This window comes from Cryptomeria japonica, chromosome 10 (assembly GCF_030272615.1).
Source record: "Cryptomeria japonica chromosome 10, Sugi_1.0, whole genome shotgun sequence".
Classification (NCBI taxonomy): domain Eukaryota; kingdom Viridiplantae; phylum Streptophyta; class Pinopsida; order Cupressales; family Cupressaceae; genus Cryptomeria; species Cryptomeria japonica.
Genome location: NC_081414.1, coordinates 557,797,502 through 557,815,443, shown reverse-complemented (window position 1 = coordinate 557,815,443; position 17,942 = coordinate 557,797,502). Strand labels below are relative to the sequence as shown.

Sequence of the window (17,942 nt, the reverse complement as noted above, 5' to 3'; positions counted from 1 at the left end):
TATAATGCACTATTCTCATGAGTTTCTCTTGGAAAAAGTAGCTATTTGCTACTAGATATTTTTGGAGTGCAAATTGATGTCAACATTAGATTATACAATTAGAATAGAGTTATAGTCAAAATTTAATAACTAAAAATTATTTTAAGTTTAATAACTAAACATCTAAGTTAATCATTTTCACACATCCTAAAAATAATTTGTATTTCAAAAATATGATTTCCTTTGAATTATAAATTTTATTTGTTCATATTCAGTTTTTCTCCACATTCCAAGATCAACTCAATTGTATTCTAAAAAATTACTCATAAAAAAGATAATTTTCTTTTCTTCCAACTTTTACCTACGATCCAATTTATATTAACCAAAAAAAATATTACTATTCAAATAACCATTACACTTATTTGGGTTGCAAGTATACTTATTGTTTATATTTTATTCATCACAATATTTTAAATTAATAATAAGCTACGCGAAGCCCGCACTCTTTGAAATAGTTAATTGGACTCCTTGTTTCCATGAGGACATCCTCCGCTCATCGCTCAGATCCCACAATAAGACAGCACGACAATCGTTTAAGCGTCAATTCGAGATCTCAGTTCCCCAACACAGTCATATGCTTCTTCATGTGACCAACTGCGACAGGGCATAAGGGAATATGCGGCTACAGCGAAGAATGGAGACTTAATGTTATCACGGTGTTGACATTCGCTTCCCCAGATTCAATCATTTTTGTTTTCACAAACCCAACACCGTACTGAAATGCCATCCATGGCCCAGCTCTGAGAAGGAAACAAATCCCAAATCTGTCATCATATTTTCCCAATTCTGTCATCATATTTTCCCAATTCTGTCATCATATCAATTTTATATAAAAATGTCCCTCAATTACAGAGCTTAAATAAGGTCTTGATCCATGGGCCATTTGATTGAGATTCATCTGCATCCCCAAAATGGAGATAGCAGATGATTTGGTGGAGGAGATACTGAAGCGCCTGCCCTTGGAATGCATGTTCCGATTCCGCATGGTTTGCAGGGGTTGGTACCGCCTCCTGCGAGAATTATGGGCAGAGGCAGCAAGCAAGCAACCGGCTATTCTGATCTGCTTGCCAAATGCCAACGAGGGCTGCCTCATTTATTCCTTCCTTACTCGCAAATGGCGGCCCCTTTCATTATCCTTCCTCCCGGTGCCCGAATGCAGCATCAATGGATGTGGGGCGGGCCTCCTGTTGCTGGACATTCCTTCAATGGCTGCCTCCTGGGTATGCAATCCTCTCACAGGAACTTCTTTCCCGCTTCCTGCACTCACATTTCCCCTTGATGTACTTTCCAGATGGGTGGTGCAGGGCCATAACAGGGGAACCTACAAGGTCCTGCTTTTGGGGAAGAAATGCAGCCAAGATTCAATTGAAGTTCATGGGTATAACTCTGTTACAAATTCGTGGAACAAAATGGGGGAAGACTATGATTTGGGAGGGAATTCTCGGGCAGCACAGAGGGAGGAAACGGCGTTTTGCAATGGATTTATATTCTTGATGGGCACAGATAATGTGGTGGTGTTTAACATTGAGGATTGCAGGTGGAATCGGGTGGGCATGCCTGCGGGTGCAGTGGTGAGGAATAACATATGGCCACGCCTGGTGTGTTGTGGGTCTTTTCTCCTGCTGGTGAGATTGATTAAGCGTGCCCATGTTTTGGAGGATGTGATAATGTGGGAGTTGTGTGGAGAGAAGCAGAGGGGGGATGTGAGATGGAAGGAAAAGGGGAGAATGCCCGAGTGGGTGCGGGGGAAATTGCAGAGAAAGTGGATTGAATGTGTGGGAGTTGGAGATTACGTGTGCTTCAGGTCGCATGGGAGTGCAGAGATTGTGGTGTACAGTTTGGGTGAGGGAACTTGGCAATGGTTGCCAAAGTGTACCGCTGCTTTCATCAACGATTCGCGTTCGAGAAGCTTGGCTTTTCAACAGATCTACTCCTTTCCTCCCCTGCAACACATCTAGTATGTGAAGGACCAAAATTGAAAAAGTTAATACTTGAAAATTTGTATCCTCCTAATCCTCCAATGGCAATGGCCATTCTATTTTATCTTCTATATATCTGAGATTAGATAGCTTACATGTTTTCCAACTAGACTGTGTGGAAGTGTTTTCGTCAATGTTCTTTCTGATTTATCATTAGAATAAGATTATAAGAGAGCTAAAAGAGAAACCACCTGTATATATAGACTAGGCTTTCTATTTTATCTTCTACATACCTGAGAATAGGAGAGAACTAAAGAGAAACTGCCTTTCTTTATAGACCAGCTTTTCTTTTTTATCTTCTATACATGCTTTTAGATTATCTAGGTCACATAGACTAGTTATTTCATCAAGTGTTATATTTGGACATAAAAAAATTATTCTTCTCCTTGAGCTTTATATCATTATGATGATTGATGATGTATCATAGAGTGTGATCCAAAACGTTGATGCAAACAAACAGACAATCAAAACCAGAAGCGTACTAAATTAATTTTAATTAATTTTATTCTTACTATACGTTACACATTTGTAGTCTCATATTTTTAATTCATATTCATATTTCATATATACAAATATATTCATTAATAGGTATGGTTTTTTTAAGGTTCATAAATTTATTTATACATGGTATTTATGAATTCAATTGTATATTTTTACATTGATGTTTGAGATCAAACTCAAAGATTTGATATTAGGAAGAGTACAATAATAAATTTTCTATGTTCCTCGAAAATGTGCTCCTGAAGTTTTTTACATTGTTTCTATAATAAGAATATAATGATGTCTAAGGAATGTCCTCCCGCCATTCTTAAATAAATTCCCTTACCATTCCTCAAACAACTTTGAAATGCAAGGACTCCATAACATGAATTAAGTATCTTTATAACAACAAAATCTTAATTTTTAATTAAAAATAATTTAAATATTCTTTTTAGTAATCCGTCACACCACAATTAGCTTTAAATATGAGGAAAAAAAAGCCTTCCTTTTTCATTATAATTTATTTTTACATAAAAAAAAATTTCGAGCAAAGTTTGAAGGTGCAACATTAGTGAACAATGAATAATGAGATAGGAAAGACAGTAAAGCATTTTAAAGTTGAAACCATTTCAAACTATAACCATCTAAAAACATCTAAAGCCATCTAAATTTGTAGTCCACTAAAAGTGAAACCAACTAAAACTATAAACCATATGATAACTAAAGCACTTAGTCATAACAACATCATAAATGCATAATGTTAATTGGGTTTTTAACTATTTTTCCATCTGTAATACATATCATAAAAGCACATGTTCCATACATAGATTGGTTAGATTTTTCCTCAACTCTTCTCATCCATTTGGGATTTTATTATATTTGTGAAGGACCAACTAACCAATCTCAAAACATATTTCTTTGATAGGCTTAAATTGTAAGTTTTTTCAAGTTTTATTAATAATTTCAAATTATCTAATTCATTGAATACTTTTCTCATCAAATGTATCTAGCTTTTCTGGTTTTTTTTTTAAATTGAAAAAATACATATATTAATTAAAAGAAAAAGAATATACAATACAATGTAATAACTTGGTAGAGGCATCTCCAAGCCAAAAAGCCAAAAACTAATAATACAGGCTAAATATAAAGGAGTATTACATTAGCATTACAATTGAAAGCTACATATTTGAGCAAAAACAAATTACAAAATGAGAAAATATTATCTATCTCCAAGAGTACAAAGCACATGCTCTTCCGTGACGAAATTAAACATCTTAAGTAAAGACTCGTCATGATCTTTAGCTATAACTACCAGCTAAGACTGTACTCTCGATAATTGTGACTGGAGCTCTAAATTTTGCTACCATTCTCCTAGACTTTAGCAAGTGTTGCTTGCTGCAAAATAATATTAGAGAGTAATCCATGCATAATCACTTCCATTGGAGGAAAAATGTTAGAAAATGTAGCTTTGCATAGGACCATCCAAATATATAAAAGGATCCATTAACGAAAAGATTCTGAGATCATATTTTGTGAGTCGTGCAGCCCTAGAAGAGTTGATTTCCATTTTAATTTTCTGCTAAATAAGGTTGGAATAAGACTCATGACCGCTTGCTAGATTTGTTAAGTATGCTTGCAAGTCCAAAAAACATGTTTAATAGTCTCCAGCTTGTGATAGAAAGGGCATTTGGTGGAATGATTGGGAAGAAAAGTGAGGCATTCTCCCACCACAAACTTATAATGAATAACCTTTTGTGCTAGAAATTGAGCTTTGGCCTCAACTTTAGATTTCCACACTGTAGAGCTCAAACTTAAACCATTTGGACTTAGGCCAATTCAAACTCCATTTCATATTTGGCATTTGTTGTATTTGGATTGCAAGGAGGATTTTAAGGTAAATTAGTTTGAGTGGGAAGTTGTTAATATTATAACCTAGGCACCATCTCCAATCTTTGAAAAAATTGCATGAAATGGGAATAAAAGTTTTTGTTGTAAATAGAAAGGAACAATATCTTGCACCTTGTGAACATCATTGATAAGAGATTTGGCCAATTTAAAGTCATTCTTGAGTTGCAAGTCATTTCTCCAAGTTAAGGATGTGAACTCCCATAAGTCCCTGAATTCCATAATGCCCTTTCTGAATAGAAGTTTGCCATGCAATTGAGAATTAGTAGCCAGAGGCTACTCTTAGAAACTTATCAATCTATTCCACCAAGTATAAGAAGTAGAAAAGCTCATTCATGACTAAGATCTTCTCCTTTCCATTCACGAAGAGGATACACAAGTTGCCAGGCTTTCCATATGCTTAAAAATTGACTAGAGGCTTTAGATTTGAAGTATTTAGCCACAAGGATTTTATCTTTCCATCCAACCTCTTACCATGCATTGTTGGCTTTCACAGTAGCAATTATATGTTTAAGGGTGACTGATCCCCTCACATAAGGGATCTAACTAAATTATAATTGACATTTTGTGTATGTACCATCAATAATGCCACAAAAGGATATTTGTAATGAAATATGTAACTCAAGAAGCATAATGGCTTAGATGTCGTAAACTAAGTAATGTGTGTGTCTAATAGGAGTATAAATGTTGGTGTGATATGTCCATACAGTGAGTACAACCTATTTATGCCAACTAGTACTATGTTTACTCACTATTTTTGTCAAAATTCACTCAATCATTTTATTAGTAGGTAATATGGAGAAGAGAAGCTTAGTTGGATCTGAAACTTAAAAGATGTGTTATTACCCATAACAACATATGAAGGCAACACAAGTGTGTAGTGTAAATATTAGCTAGATGGTTGTTAAACAAGTGATCGTGTGTTTAAGTCTCATGGTGGATATTTAAATTGTGTTGGATATGTTGCTTCAAGGGTTAGTGGATAATGTGTGGTATTATATGATGTGTGGGCCCAATTAAATATCCCTCACTAATCGATAAAAATAATATATGAAGGTAAATTGAATCTTGAAATAGTGTTTCTCATATAAGAAAGGCACACATATTAGAAGCTCTCTAGAGATTTAAGAAGAATGGGCTCTACTCATTTTTCAAATAGTGTGTAGCTATGATGATAGAAGCGTGACTTCTGGAATAAGTAGGAGTATTATTGCCAACAAAATATAATCTTCATGCGAAAATAGCTAAGGAGAAGACTATAATTAAATCTCGTAAGCAAGAGCATTGTTTGAGATTACTAAGTATTTGACAAGTTGAGTATTTTTAAATAAAATCACAAGAATTATTTTTTATTTTAGACTACTAACATTCTATCTATAGTTATTTATGTACTAACATATTATCATTGGCATCATAGTCATATATGCCTCTTTAATAGCAACATCCTTTTCATTATCATTTAGAAATCTCAATAATAAACCATTATATCAACATTTATAAAGCATGATTCTAATAATTCAATATTTAGTAGGAAATTTATGAATATATATTCAATTTATTTATATAAATTGTAGGGAAACACCCCTAATTAAAATAATTCTAAAAGAACTCTTCTAATATCAATGTAAGACACACATGTACACCATTGCTCTATATACTAGATTATCATAATTAATGAATAAGAAATGTAAAATAAGGATTATCATCATCAATTCCCATGATTGGTGCTATATTATCCATGATGTTTATTTGTCAATTATCTTCTCATGGGATAACATTAATTACATTGAGAAGTGTTTTATCGTGGCAACATAATCCACGTACTTAAAACATTGTATAATTTGACATTTAGGTATGAAATTGGGAATGGTAGTGGAAGAGTGGTTAGGTTGGAAGTGGTCTTTGTTTACCATAATAGAAGGTGAGGCGATTGGTATTTATTCTTTGTTGTAACTCACAACTCCAATCTCTTTAAAAGGAGATTGGAAGAAGATTAAAGATGTTATTGAGCAAGTCACACAATGGGAAATATGTTATATGTATATTCAATGGGTTGCTTCACTTTTTAACTCACTATTGATATCTATTGTAAATAGACTCAACAATGAGGCTTATGCTCATGTTTTCACCTTCTCCCACAATTACTCAAAGCATGGGCTTGTTATGTAATCCTATAGCATAGGATAAAGCCAACCTTATCTCTTTTCCTTACAGCTCCTTAGCTTAATTTTTAATAGGTATTGTCCAAAATGTTTTATGAGATTTTTTTGTAACGAGTGGTCTAATGAATTTTAAAATATTCATGGGCTTGTGTCATGAAAGTTATCGAGAGGCTATATTTAAAAGATTGTAAAGTATGAGCTAATGCAACTTAATGTATGTGGAAATATTTAAATGCATTTTACTCAAGAAACTTGAACTAATGTCATCTCATTAATACAAAAGTGGCCAAAATGTGGAGGTCTCTTTTTAGTGTTGTTTAAGAGTTAATTACCTAAATTCAATAGTAGTCATGTAATAATTATGTATATTTAAACCCAGAGTAGTAGTCATTTAATAATTATGCATATTTGAATCGAAAGTCTCTGCTTTATTTGCTCTATTTTCTTTTTTTTTTCTTTTTAATTTCAAGCTTATGCTCTAGTTTTCTCCTCTTAATCATGGATATATTCTCTATTTTATCTTCTGAATATAAATCTATGGAACAACATTATTTTATTAATTTTGATTGGCAATTTCACTTACAGGGTTGTCTTTTAGTTGATAAACCATGACCACCTCATTGGTTGGAGTATGCCACACCTAGAATTGGTTATGGTAATTTGTATGATTCAACATTTAGCATATATATATATATATATATATATATATATATATATATATATATATATATATATATATATATATATATATATATATATATATATATAAGGATGGAATGTATCTTTGAGGGATTTGAATGAATCCAGGTCTCCACTATGAATTTACTATGAATTTTCTAATAATAACATTTGAGCTCATCATATTCAACAATGTGGAGCAACTTTATTATGAAAAAGTTGAACTAAAACCATTTTACCAATACATTTAATAGAAATATGCCCTTGAATTGTAAGAGTAAACAAAAAGTGATAAACTTATCTAGCATCATATTATTCAATTCCTTCCATTTCCTCAAAGTGTTTCTTACGAGTTTGAATCTCTAATCTCTTTTTTTTAATAATAAATCTATTTTATTTATTAAATTATTTATAAAATAAATAAAATGTATATTTACCTTTTTAGAAATACAATTTTGTCCCTAAAATATATAATATAAAATTCTCTATAATATAAAACTCCTTAAATTTCCTAATTTGATATTATAGAATTTCAAAAGATGACTAAGAGAAAGCCCAATAGAAAGTGAACATCTTTTGATTTTTTTTCTCACTTCTTTGCTACAAATTTATTTAAATGATTTATACAAATTATTTTAAGAAAAAATTAAATTTAATCTATAATTTTTCAAAACTATATAAAACCTATAACAACAATGAACATTAGTTTCTTATATTTCTATAATTAATTTTTTCATAACATTCCAATATTACATTAATATTAAACATAATCAACAATGAACATTAATTTCTTATATTTCTATAATTAAATTTTTAATAACATTGGATTCCCATATTACATAAATATTAATTTTGAACATCCAGTTTTACGTCAAAATAATAACCTAAAATAAATATAATAATAACTAATAACTAGGTCTACAATGACAAATTTTAGATCAAAATGATAACCTAATATAAATATAACTAGGTGTACAACTTACATGTAGGGATTTATTTTTACTGTTGAGTGGATGGTGAGGCAGTGAAAGGGTGACAAGGTATCTTTGAAAAAAGATTGGATTTTGTGTTTCATATTTGAGTAGTGGAAATGGAGGAGACCTATGTGCGTTGGAGAAGAATTGTAACCACCCTTTTAATATATATATTGTGCTCATATTCAAACCTTCTTTACATTATCTTTTTCGGCTTATAATGCCAGCACTACTTTTATTCTTCATCATCAAAGACACATTAAAACACCCAGCTAGCTTGCATGAGGGTGCTCATAAGTTTATGAAATTCAAGAGTGCTATTAATAGAATATGGCTTAGAAGCCGAATTATGGTGAAAATTAGAAGAGACCCTCAAAACTATCATTATGTTATATATTAACATAGATTTTTTAAATATAGATAAAAGCTAGTTTTTGTTTTAAACAAATGTAAAGTTCTATTTCTGAAATAATATAAACTTAAATTAAAACAAGTAAATGAAAAAAGTCTGTAAAAACATAAAAGCGTTTATATATATATATGCAATTACATACATGAATTCCTAAATACAAAAATTCTTCTATTTTAAAATCTAAGAAAATTCAAATTCTCTTTATAACCATAGTGGAAAGTCAAAACGAAAAAAAATCCAGCTTAACCATTAGTAAATAACAAAATCCATAAGTTTTGGGACATTACAACTTCTAGAACTATAATCTGGAACCGTAAAAATAAAAGAAAAAGCGATAATCTTATCCAGAAATAGTTGAGTTCCATCATATGATTTCAATGAGGAATTTGATTTCACTTTTGAACTGTATTTGACAGCTTAAAAAATTAGTAGAATGTATGCATTGACATGCTATTTTTTTTAAAACCGTATAGATCACACTTCAAATTATAAATAAACCGTAAAAAAATATAGTAGGTAATATATATATTAGTTTAGAATGTTTATCATAAAAATATAAATTTGTTTAGAATATTTTGAAATGGAAGGATTTATAATATGGAAGGATGTAGTTGTTTCTAATTTTATAATATTTTAATATGATTTTTTAGAGTAGTTCGATTTTTTCATATGAATTTAGAAACTTGTCATAATTGAAAAGATAGAATATAATTGATAAAATATTTTAATATGAGTTCTTACAATATATTCTATATTTTTACATATGAATTTAGAAACTTAGTGAATTTAATTTTTTAAATATATTTAATAAGATTGTTATAGAAACTTGTCATAATATATATAATTTTAAAAATTTAATGTTTATTGTTACTAAATTAGTAATTATTAATTGATTATCATTTAATGTTAATATATAATATATATTAGTGTATTAATTTAGAAACTTATTTAGTAAATTTAGGATTTTTGCATATATTACTAATTTATCATTATTTTCTCATTAAGACAATGATTTTCATTTCTTCCCAAGAAAGATGTGCTTCAATCTTTTACTTTTATATTTTTTGACAGTTAATATTTTTCTTAAAACGTCAAATGAAAGACATTGAAATGACTAAACCGTCATAAAAAATTCATATGACAGATAGGGCTGACCATCAAATTCTAGGCCTGATTTCAATCATTCCATTTCCTCAAAGTGTGGAACACGGATACAACATTGTCTATGGTGATGTCAAGGGCGATTGCCCCAATAACTGTTGTGTAACATTTTGCTTCAAAGTTTTTCACTTGGAACTCATTCTCCCCAGACATGTTTAGTGATTGAATAAATCATTGGAACCATTTTATAATGAGGAAGATGTGCGGAATGCTAAAACGTAGCTTGGGTAGCAAGAGAAGTGGCAAACGTAATTAAGTTTGGCCTTAATCTAGATAATTTATTTATTTGGACGAACTATGATGTTTATTTTGCATATGTATGTCAAATGCCTGATAACTGAAAGTGCATGATAACTGAAAGTGCATGTCAAGAGTATGGCATATTCTTGGTCTCTCTCTATATATAATTACCTAGTTTGCTTAATCTATTGTCATTTTAGTCAATTAATTTTGTTGTTGCAATTAATTCATTTTATTGTCATCCTAATCATCTTGTGGTGTCATTGATCTATCAATTTCATCATGTTAATTTGTTTTGTCGATTAATTGATTATATTAATTAATTAATTAATTCTATTCTTTTTATTGGTATTGTTATAGTGTGATAGTTTAATGTGGTGTTATTTTTATTGTTATGTAAAGGGAATAAGGAGATGGTAAATCGATGGTCATAGAAGTGGTTATGGATGAGAGTGGATATGACTATGGATGTGGGTGGTTAGAGAGGATGATGATGATGAAGACTTGTGCTTTTTACAATGATATATCATTGTTGAGCTTATTTTGGCAAGTGGATGCAAGCATCTAGATATGATAAAACCTAGATCACTAGTGTACCATTTGAAAGGATAGAAGACACTTCAAAATAAGAAGGAATGTTCTCCCCTAAGATCCGTTTGACCCTTTTTACCTCAAATTGATGTCACTTGACTGCATGGCTAAGTGGACCCCATCCTGAAATTGTTCCTTCCTATTTGCCTACTTGTTTGCTTTGTATTTGGAGGATAGGGGTGCCTGGGGCACCCCTGTCTAGACCAAGGTTCTATGGGCACCCTAGTCCCCCTTAAACAAGTCCTATTTCAAATAGGACGGGTCATTTTCCCTCCCTGATGATTTTTGGTCCATGTGCCTCAATGTGACCATTGGAGGTTGGCCTAATTAGTAATTTACCTAGGGAACCCTATATAAATACATCTTATCAATTCATTTTGATATCATTCTCATACCCCATCATTCGTGCATTCATCAAGCATTGAAGGTAGTATTTCATCCCACCATGTTCTTTAAGCATCATGGAGAAAATTGCATCAACTTTCATGCAAGTATATATTTTTGTTTGAGTTTTCTATGTGTTTTCATGTTATTGCATCAGCATTTGTGATCACATCCAAAGAGCATTGCATCATCAATATTCAATCAACTGTTGCAAATATGAGGTATATCATTTAGCATCTACTCCAATATTTATATTTCCTGTTTCAATTCAATTCAAGTTTAATTCCTAAACCAAGGTTTGACCTAAGGCAAACCCCCATCAACAACCCTATTTCTTTCTTTCTATGTGTAGGGAATTGTATCAAGAGTTATGAGCAAGGAATATAGCAGAGTAGACAAAGACAATCGGACTTTAGCTTTTGAAGGTGCGAAAAGTGGAGAACTAGGATGACCAGCTCCCCTTGGTTCTAAAAATTTATGAAGACCTTCTGACAATGGATTCATCTAGGTAAAAGCACAAAGTTGTCTCACACTTTTATAAAGGAACTGGCCAATGTTGATTCAACTTTTAAAATTGAATCAATAGAAAGTGATATATATGCTTTGAATTTTAAAATAATGTAAACTAATAAAATGTATATTTTCTAATGTATTTTATGTTTGTAATTTAAAAAATAAAAAATAAAATTATTTGAATATACTTTATTATAAAGTAAACACTATAATATAGTTGCTGATAAAATGTTGAAATTGAAGTTACATGAGGTGTCACACTTTATATAGTAAATTTTACCTTTTTTTCTTTAATTTTTTTGTGTATATTGATAACTTGAAACTTTAGTGCAAAAATGTATTTTTAGCTATTTTTTATATATGTATATTTTGCAATAAATTTGAAAAGTCACGTGTACTGAAATATAACTCTTTCCATTTGGCCATCACCTTTTTTCTTAATTATTTATCCAAATTAGAAAGTGATTATATCATCTTGACATAGACTCTTTTCTCTAGTGTTTTTATTTTTCTCGAAAAATTTAAATAAATTTTAGTATTTTTCCTTCACAAGATAATCAGCCTTATATTTTAGTGTTGGTGACCTACTTTCAATAAAAATAAAATATAAAATATAAAAACTAATTAAAATATTAAAAGATATATATTTTAGAAAAATCGCGTATAGATCTATAAAAGGGTATTTTTACATTTCAAAAAAAATATTATTTCTAGAAGTAAGAGTTGTTGAAACATCGAGCTTTTCAAAAAATAAAATAAAATTGGTAATTAGATCCAAAGTGGTATAAAATATATATTTAGTAGACAATTCCAATTGGAAATTTTGTGGCCCATATATAACATAGCTATAATTCCATATGTTTGACTAAAATTAATTTTTAGTTAGAAATACATAAATTCACTTGTGTTGATAAGTTAGCCTGAAACGTGACACTGTTTTGTTCTTTTACCCATTTGTCATCCTGATCTGAAAAATATTAACTTTGTCTACCCCTAATATTCAAAGGACTAGGGTGACCTGCTACCCTTGGTCCAAACAATTTTGCCTGAACTTTCTATCACAGGTTTTGATCTATTTTGTATCCTCAGATCTAGGTTTACAATTTTGCATGATATCTGGAACATTCTATTATTGTTATTTTATGTCAATTTCTCATTGTTTGTCCTAGATCTAGCATTGCAATTAAACCCTAAGTCAAATTTAATTTCAACTCAAAGAAGGAGGAATTAATCTAATCTATATTCAATCCTTGTAGGATTGGATCAATCAAATTCAATTCCCTCTGTAATGTGAGTTTAGTCCCAAGTGAAGTTAGTGGCCTTATCAATCTAAGTGATGAATCCCTAATTCCAACATATTACACATAGACAATCACATTTTTGGACAAGTCATAGCATTACTAAAGGAAAAATCCACAAACATAACAAACAAATGATCATGCCCCATCATAGCTCCTCTAGTCTAGGACATCCTTGAGTAGCATAGGAAACATGTCATTAAGATCAAATCTAGTAAAAGATAAGACTCAGTAGACCAAATGTTTCAACAACCATTTAGATATTTGCCAAAGTTAAGTGTTTTTTTGCTAGTATGATAATGATGGTGTTTGGTTTCAAGAATGAAGTATCTCATATAAGACAAGTGTCTGGTTTCAAGAATTAAGCATCTCATATAAGACAAGTGTTTGGTTTCAAGAATGAAACAACATATATAAGACAAATGATTGATTCAAAGGATAATATCTGGATTTGAGAATGAAAAATCTTGTACAAGACAATGGGTCCGGTTTCGAGAATATAACAACCTGTATATGACAAATGATAGTTGATAAATATCTCTAATGTTTATTAGGCAAATGATTGATTAGGTGGTAAGCTAGCTTGGTAGTTTGTCTGTTGGTTCCTGATTTTTTTATTTTTTTTAGGTAAAAGGTCATAGACCCAAATATTATATTGATATGAGAAAAAAGATACATCAGAAGGATACGCTACAAGCCAAAGCTCCCAAAATGCAGCAGGAGATAATTACAAACCTCTACAGATGACCAAAACAAAACTAGCCTCAGCCATATCTGCATATCGTGGGAACAAACACTTCCAACAGACCATATACATCAACAAAACTAACTGAAGATACATCTGCATTAGTATGAGCAGTACATATACATCAAGCTCAATGTTTTGTGTAATATTCTAATTATGTTTGTTCAAAGTGTCAATGTCTTAGCAAGAGAGAATTAATTATGGATTTTGGATTTTTGAAAAATATTTTGAATATTTTGAATTTTTGAAAAAAAAAAATTTGGATTTTTGAAAAAAGAATTTGATTTTTTAGGATTTTGATTTTTTTTTTGAATTTTTTTTTATTTTATTTTTATTTTTTATTACATGAAAGTTGTCCAAATCATTGATTGAGGTAAATTAAATTTAGGCTATGGAAAAATATAATATTTGGTGAAAATAGGCGGGGGGGGGGGGGGGGGGTGGGGGGTTTAATTCAGGTTGTTTATTGGGAGGGGGTGACAAAAAAGGAGTTTAGGGCAATATTTTTTGAAAATAGGGGGATTATTTAGTATGTCATGAACGCACGTGTTATAACCCAAGTTCACTAAGTGAAGCCTCATGAAAGGAGAACAATTAGAATCCTTCGTTAAAACGATTGCAAAGTTGAGAGCTTCCCTACAAGCATTAGGAAAAACAATTGATGATGTATTTTTGGTGCCTATTGTTTTATGAGCACTACCATCTAGATATAAGGTGTTTGTGACAACTCTAAATGTCACTAAGACAACACCCACTTTTGAGAAGTTAAGTGATCTTCTCTAGAGGATGATCATGCAATGATCATGCAAAATAAAGGCAAGACGCCTATGACGTAGTCTAGTGGACCTCCCAAATTTGGTCATTCATCCATACCTTAGAACAAGTGTCCAATATGTGAAAGAGTTGGACATGATGTGAAAACTTATTGGTACAACTCCTTCAACAAAGGATCATCCAACAAACTACTTCCAAAGAAGCCATTTCAAAGTGGCAAATCACAATGGGAGTAGAAGAACAAAAATAAGCAACAAAGCAATGTTGTTGAAGCAGATGATTCTCCAGATGAGGAATACATGCTTTTAGCTCACACTTAAAAAGATGGTTCACAATCCATGTCAATATGGTATGTGGACTCAGGTGCTACCAAGCACATGACTGGTCAGAAGGAGTGGTTTCTCACATTGAAACCCCATCATGGTGTAGTCACACTTGGAGATGATACCACCCATCAAATCAAATGTATTGGTGACATCTCTTTGCAGTTTGGCATAAATCGCTATAGGCTTACTAATGTCTTTTACGTACCAAGACTTACCAAAAAGATCCTTTATGTTAATCAATTTCTTGACCAAAACCTTAGGATTGAGTTTGATAGCAATAAGGATAAAAAGATTTGTCTTATCAAAGATAAATCTAAGAATAAAAAGATTGTTGCCAATGCTACAAAGATTGGAAAAATGTTTAGGCTTGATACAATTTCTCATAATCAAGCCTTAGTGACTAAGGACAATGATTTGCTATGCTTTGGCATCGTAGATTTGGTCATTTAAGCACTAGTTACTTGCATAAACTCAGTCAAAAAAGCATGGTCAAAGGGTTTCCATCACTGGAGAGGTCAAGTGCTATTTGTTTTAGCTGTATTAATGGAAAACAACACAAAGCACCCTTCTATCCCAGTGAGCATCGTGCAAGCCAACCCTTGTAGCTAGTGCATACCGTCTATGCAGCCCTATGACATCTACTCATAAAGGATATAGGTATTTTTAGCTTTTTATTGATGATCACAAAAGGAAAATGTGGGTATATTGCTTGCAATATAAAGATGAATCTTTTTCCTATTTCAAAGAGTTTTTCACTCAGGTGGAGAAAGATATGAATCATTGTATTCATGCCCTACGCTCAAATTAAGGGGGGAATACACCAATGTAGAATTCTCCACGTACATGAAGGAAAATGGAATTTGACATCAATTGATTGTAGCATACACACCTCAACAAAATGGAGTTGTTGAACAAAGAACAAAGAAATCGCATAATCGTGGACATGGTTTGAAGTATGTTAACTGATTCTCAACTAGAGCGTGCATATTGAGTTGAAGTTGTTCACACTGCAGTTTATCTTTTGAATCGTGCACCAACCAAAGCCCTTGATGGTATAACACTAGAAGAAGCGTGGACAGGGGTAAATCCTTCTATCTCTCATCGTTGTGTGTTTGGATGTACTTCCTATATGCATATTCCTAATACATTCCATCCTTTCCAATGATCCTATTCAATATCAAGAGCTAAGCACCCTTTCCACTCAATCCAACAATCCTCTTTCACATAAAGATCAAATTATCCCTTCTTCTCCTTGTCATAATCCTCCATATCCATCTCAACATCCCAATATCCCTCCTAATTCCCCTCATAATTCTAATCCACCTCAAGATCCCATCACTCCTATCCAAGGTACTTGTGAACCCCTTACATATCACATTAGTTCCTCCACTTTCATCCAATCCAAATTACTTCATGATCTTATCATTCCTTCCATACCATATGCATCACAAAATGGACTTGCATCTTATTTCAAAAGCAAATAGAATCCTATTAGTAAAAATATTTGTCAAAGCAATTACTATTAGCTTGAAAAAGGGTTCGGCCTCCATGAACAAGTTATATTGGAACTCCTTCATATCAAAGTAAATCCTAATTATTATAGCCTTGTTTACATAGCGCACCCTCAAGACATTGGAATCCTTACTTAATCCTACATTCCTCCATCTAAATTCAAACATACATCTTCTCCATCCTCCATATCCATTTTAGGTCCCTATATCCCAAAATCAAATCCTCCCTCTCTTATTTTTATCTTATATCCTTAAATCCCTCCATCCACCATCCATATCACCCCTAGCTCACAATCTGTTTACCCTACCATAAATCAAAAGTAAAAAAGGTGCACATCCTTTAGAACCTTCTAACCATCCATCTACATGAAATCATCCATAAACCCTCCATATCATCCTATCTACCCATGAATTCTAATGCTCTTGGAAGCAATTTGGATGCCAAAAATAAAATCCATAAGTCCAAAAATATACATACATCCAAAGATCACTATGTCCCATCTAAGAGACATGTAAAAACAAAGAAACAATTGATCGGAAAGGAAAAAGAAATATCAAAAAAACCACAAAGACCCATTAAGAAAAGAGGTTTAAATTGACGTAGGAGCACCCTCGGTTCTTGGCAATCTTGCATCAACTAAAAATATTTCCTTTCTGTTTTGTAGTTTTAGCATTTCATTCTGCATTTTCTGGCATTGGCTCACCAGATCTTGAGGAGTTGGATTTTGCTTGAGGACTTGATCATCTACCTTATTCCCAAACCGCAGAGTGATAACTCAATGATGAAATAATAGTACCAAATCGGTACTAAGAGGGGGGGGGGTGAATCAGTACAGACAAAAACACACTCTTAAACTGGTTTGTCAGCAGACACTGTGCATTGACAGACAAATAGTAACACCGGTCCTAAAACAGAGTAATCTACTCATATACTCTAACACTTCATTTCCATTTCACCCTAATACATGAACAAGTAATCTACCATCAAAGATATACATATGAGCAACTAGATCAACATGAGTTACTGCTTGACAGAAAACAACAAAGCATCACATGAGGAATACATCACACATAACCCACATATTTTTCACGTGGAAACCCAATTGGGAAAAACCACGGTGGGGATGAATACCCACAAGCTTGTTTTTGAACTCTTTAGAAGTCCGCTCTATTAGGAGCCTTGTCTGGTTAAAGACTGATACAATAGGTCTTGTTAGGAACCGATCCTGTTAGGGATCACTCGGTTAAGGGATGGCAAGAATACCCGGTTAAGAGTTAAACCCTGTTAAAGGTTACCTTGTTAGAGGATTTCAAGAACTCAATTATTTTGAGTCACCCTATTAAAGGATTTACAGCAAGCCAGTTAAAGCTACCCTGTTAAGGGATTTTCCAACTGTTGAGGTGGTTAGAGATCAACAAGTCTTACAATGATCTGGTAACAACACTCAATGCCAATGCAGACCCGCTTAAGCTCCTCTTCACCTTTTGCACTTACACTTTGCAGGTATCACTTCTCTCCTTTGGTCTGGCAAGAATCACGTATCCCTTCTCTTGGATACACACACATAACTTTTTCCAACAACCTCAAAAAGAATCACAACATTGACCTTATAGGAAAACAGATAGGTCTGTAGCATAAACCCTAAACCCTAAAACCTGTTAGGTTAAGGAATTCAAACGGTTCAATCTTTATTGTTGAGCACAATGCATTAAATGCAACAGTCTTGATCCAATCTCCATCATCCATTTTCCACCGATTTCATAGCGGCT

At 32.2% G+C, this 17,942-nt stretch overlaps 1 protein-coding gene across 1 annotated transcript; it reads left to right on the top strand.

The window, feature by feature from the left end:
• Window positions 1-737: 737 nt before the first annotated feature.
• On the top strand, window positions 738-2,127 carry LOC131060742 (F-box only protein 6). The gene has a single exon (XM_057994112.2). The coding sequence runs from the start codon at window positions 951-953 to the stop codon at window positions 1,995-1,997; it is 1,047 nt and encodes a 348-aa protein (XP_057850095.1). The 5' UTR covers window positions 738-950; the 3' UTR covers window positions 1,998-2,127.
• Window positions 2,128-17,942: the final 15,815 nt, after the last annotated feature.